The sequence below is a fragment of the Austrofundulus limnaeus genome, unplaced genomic scaffold (genome assembly GCF_001266775.1).
Source record: "Austrofundulus limnaeus strain Quisiro unplaced genomic scaffold, Austrofundulus_limnaeus-1.0 Scaffold226, whole genome shotgun sequence".
Lineage (NCBI taxonomy): Eukaryota > Metazoa > Chordata > Actinopteri > Cyprinodontiformes > Rivulidae > Austrofundulus > Austrofundulus limnaeus.
This window is the reverse complement of record NW_013952628.1, coordinates 290,261-294,840: the sequence shown is the minus strand read 5'-3', so window position 1 is coordinate 294,840 and position 4,580 is coordinate 290,261. Positions and strand designations below refer to the sequence as shown.

Here is a 4,580-nt window from a genome sequence, read left to right as displayed (position 1 = left end):
GTATTATTTATGTACTGTTTATTATGTGACGCTTCACAATCTTTCACACTGAGATCATTTTTTTCTTCCGTACGTTTTTCAGCATCTAACTCATTCCACAATTTTTGTGCTTTTTCAACAATTCATATATCAAAACATTCAACTCATTTATACCAAGTCTGCTATGACTTTTGGTTTTTCTGCTATTTATACTTTTTCTGCCATTTTTTTCCCATTGGAAATGAACGGAGCTGTTTTCAGCAGCCTTAAAATTTTGAATGTATTGATTTATTTTACTTTACAATCGGAGCTCCTTTAAAAATAAAGTTTAAACGCTAGAGCTCAACACTTGACGTAATTGGTCGAAGCAATCCGCCAATGGGGTTAGACTGACATCTAGTGGTCAACTGGAGCAACTACATGGAAAACTTTCATTTCCCGTCACAAATCAAATCCGTCATGTACCCAGAATGCATCGCTTCGGTTTTCCAATAAACAGTTTTAAAATTACTTTATTGATGCTTCTTTAATGAAAAATATACAACAAACAAAAGAAAAAGACAAAGGATCAGCCGAACTAGTAATCCTCAACAACTTTTTAATTTTTACACCAGGAGCCAAAGGTCTGTTTCAGGAAATCACATCCCCAGCAATCGGCAGTTGTAGGAATAAGCTGTTCGAGGGTTCATACACCACTAGTTGGCAGTGTTGTGCATATATTGTACATGAATTTTTGCCAGCTAGTAAGTGTCAAATTGAACTTGCGTTTTAAAATTAGCTTCCGCTAGTTTTTCTATGGCATAAGCATTTTTGAAGTTGCGGACCTAAATATTTTCATAAATGCTTTAGAAATTGTGGAGTTAATTTTTGGGTTAGTGCTGTCCACCACTGTTAAAAACCTGCAAAATGTTTCTAAAGCTTTACAACACCTTACACATTTTGTTCTGGTTATGCTCTTAGATACTTTTTCGCTAATTTTAGCCTTTTTCTTTTCATTGCTATTTATGCTTCTTACAGATTTTTTCTGCTATGTTCGGTTATTTTAGCTTTTAGCTGTTTTCTGTTGTTTTCAACTAGATTTGTGCTAATTTTTACTGTTTTATGCAAAGTTAGGCTTTTTTTCTTTCATCTTTTCAAAGGGAGCTCACATTAACACCTCTGCTATTAAATTTTTTCAGCTTTTTCAGCAGCTTTGAGCTAAAGTTTTCAGCATGAAGCATTCACACTAGTATTTTCATGGGAAAATCAATTTCTCTAATTATTATTATTATTGTTGTTGTTGTTGTTGTTGTTGTTGTTGTTGTTGTTGTTGTTGTTGTGTTTTTCAGACATTTTTCGTGCAATAGCGCCGAAATGGCTGGACCAATCAGTGTGAAATTTGTTAGGACTGTAGATGAGTCCGACCTACACTGCAGCAGCCAACGGTTTTACAATAGACCCCAAATTTGAGGAGGGGGCTCCAACTAAAAAAATGGGGGCTTCTGGATGTACAAAAATGCTTATAACTCAAAAACTGTTCAACGTAGGATCTTCAGATTTTTTGTTGTTTAGCTCTGATCAAGGGCTGTTCATTGGGCCCACCAAAGACACCTCTGCCCCCCTCGCCCCCCGGACCCCACTCAAAATAATTTTTGGGATACACCTGGCAGCATGAAGTTTGTTTTGTAAATAAATGAAAAATAAGTTTCTGTACCTTTTTGAACCCTCAGTTCTGTGGAGCTCACCGATGAATCCCACCTCCGCAGGTTGACTTTGGTTTTGCCAAGAAGATCCGGTCGGGTCAGAAGACCTGGACCTTTTGTGGAACACCGGAGTACGTGGCTCCGGAGATCATCCTGAACAAGGGCCACAACTTCAGCGTGGACTTCTGGGCCCTGGGCATCCTGGTGTTTGAGCTTCTTACTGGCAGGTCAGCCGGGGTCAAACTCTGCAGCAATGTCCTTCCTGTGGGGTTAAGTGGGTCAGAGCCACGGTTTAGTCATCCTGAGGCTGCTGGTTCAATTCCAATTTGTGTCAGGAAGTTCAGGTCATTCCAAGCTGCATAAAGCTAAATAAAAAGCTAAAAAAAACTGTTTTTGTTGTTAAACCCACAGTCCTCCCTTCTCAGGAAGTGACCAGATGATGACCTACACCTTCATCCTGAAAGGCATCGAAAAGATGGACTTCCCCAAAAAGATCAGCAAGAGACCCGAGGACCTGATCCGCAAGCTGTGCAGGTACAGCTGCAGTGGGGCGTGGCAGGGGGCGGGGCAAACCTTAAACCCCCTGAAATGCATTTTGTTGTGGACTTGGAGTCTCTAGAAGCTCCTCTTTTGGATTTGAAGAGACAGCCTCGAAACGAGTTGATCTGAGACACACCCCAAAAAAGGGGCGGGGCTTGTCGACAATAAGGTGGAATTCAGACCAAAGCATTGCAGTTCCACTTCATATAGACCCCGAATGAAGGATTTAAATGTGAAGAAGACAGATTGAAAAGCATCATGTATGTGACCCATCACATCGATGTGATGGGTCACATATTTGATGCTTTTAAATCTGAAATATAATCCTAAAACAAAATTCTGAAGCACTCTTTTGAGCAGCAGCAACAAGAAAAACTGATTTTGAGCAAAAACGCCTTAAAATTTTGTGATTTTCCCTGTGAGCTCGCAATGTTTTAGTTTCTTTCCAGCTGGAAAATCTCAATATTCAGATACTTTTTGAAATTTCCTCTTTATCACATCAAAAACTGCTTATTAAAATGACATAAAATCAGGATTCATACCAAGTATTATTGTATTATTTTAACCACAAGACAAATTATTTCATATATCTGGATCCACTTATGATATCAGAATGATCCTGGTATCAAAATGTAGCTTTTAAAGCAGGAATCTGAAAATGTAATTAGGTCATTTTGACCAAATTTGACTTAATCCTCATTTCGATGTGATGGTCAAATTTGTTTTTTAAGCTGAGTGTTTGATCCGTGTTACAGGAGGAACCCTGCAGAGCGACTGGGAAACCTGAAAAATGGAATAACTGACATCAAGAAGCACAGGTGAGGAGAACGGTTTGTGTTTTCGGAAAGATTCATGGTGTCAAATGTGTTCTGGACATGGACCCACAGTTTATGGTTACTTTAATCAGATCAAAGCCTAACCCTTTAAAAAATTGTCAGAAAATTCACATTTTTTAGAACTGACATGTTTTTTGGGCCTTTAAACAAAATCCCCCAAAAATGTTTTTGCCACATCACTTTGTTTATAACAGGGGTTTTAACCTTTCTGACCTCGGGGCCCAATTTGTTGAACATAAAGTGGCACGAGGACCAGTCACACATTACCAATGTATGGATCAAAATGATAATTATTCTAAATCTTGGTTTAATTTTTATTGTATTTACATCATAACTAAGCTATCATAACTAATTAAATACTAAATTTAATATAATCCCATTATTAAAATATAGGTCATAGAATCCTGCGTAGCAAATATGATACAAATGGTGATATAGGGCTAAGGCTAGCAAAAAAAAAACAAAAAACCTGGAACTGGGAAAGCCTCCAAATGAAATGAATAAATCTTTTATCTGGTGCTGATGTTTCTGCAGATGGTTTAATGGTTTCAACTGGGAGGGGCTGAAGGTGAAGACGCTGCAGTCTCCCCTCAGAAGAGAGGTAAGTGTTGATGTTTGAGCTCACAGGAAGAAAACCACAGGAACAGTTTTCTCTCTCTCCTCCTCAGCTCAGTGGACCGGCTGATTTCAGCTACTTTGACAACTACCCTGCAGATGAAGACAGTCCTCCTGACGAGCTGTCCGGCTGGGACCTGGACTTCTGAGGACCCCAGAGGCGACTCCAGGCCTCTGAGCCACAGAGCAGGTGTGCAGTTGCTGCCAAACAGCTGGATTTACCTTCAGCACCGTTAAAAACCTCGATTTGCTTTAAGTAATCCTCTTTATTGTGCATTCTTTAAAACTTGACCAAAACAGCTGGAAGTTTGTCATTTTCTCACTTTGCAGACTGAAACTCTGACATGAGTCTGTTCTTTTCTGACTCCAGATGTATTTTGTGTAGAAATAATTGAATGTTTAGTTTTGGGAGACGTTTGTAACGATACTGAAAAAACAGATAAACAACTGACCTCCACAACACCTCCAAACATTCTGGTGTAGGTGGGCCGGGTCATTGATCTGCATGACTGGACTGGATCACGTGACTTATCGTGCGCTGCTCAGCTGCCATTGTTCTGCGTTGTTTTGACTCAGGAACATCCATGAATGGTGGTAAAAAGGAGATGCAGCAGACAAGGACGAACAAAAAGGAGCAACATTTGCCATAAATTATCAAAACTACAACAAGATCAAAGTTTATCACATTTCACAGTCATTAAAATATTTTTAATTTAAAAAAAATGTCAGAGATGCAGAAAGGAGGTCAGTTATTATGTTAGATTTTGTCAATTTTATGTCAGGTAAGCCCACGAAAAGACAAATTTGCTGTTCTAACAAATTATTATATTTTTTATTAATATTATTTTTATGTTAGGATAACAGGAAGGTTGTAAATATGATAACAGTAAAATTACCTTTACTATTACTAGGATGAACTGTGTAGATC

The 4,580-nt window shown here is 38.6% G+C and overlaps 1 protein-coding gene across 3 annotated transcripts in view; it reads left to right on the top strand.

The window, feature by feature from the left end:
* The window catches only part of prkg2 (protein kinase cGMP-dependent 2), a 37,650-nt gene extending 33,070 nt beyond the window's left edge, over nucleotides 1-4,580 (top strand). For 2 of the 3 annotated variants that reach the window (XM_014019675.1, XM_014019674.1), the window contains 5 exons: nucleotides 1,725-1,888; nucleotides 2,073-2,195; nucleotides 2,957-3,019; nucleotides 3,572-3,638; nucleotides 3,706-4,580. In XM_014019675.1, the coding sequence (XP_013875129.1) occupies nucleotides 1,725-1,888; nucleotides 2,073-2,195; nucleotides 2,957-3,019; nucleotides 3,572-3,638; nucleotides 3,706-3,801 (513 nt within the window). In that variant the 3' untranslated portion in view covers nucleotides 3,802-4,580. Of the gene's footprint in view, nucleotides 1-1,724; nucleotides 1,889-2,072; nucleotides 2,196-2,956; nucleotides 3,020-3,571; nucleotides 3,639-3,705 lie in introns of those variants that run through there. The other variant, XM_014019676.1, reaches the window with a different exon arrangement.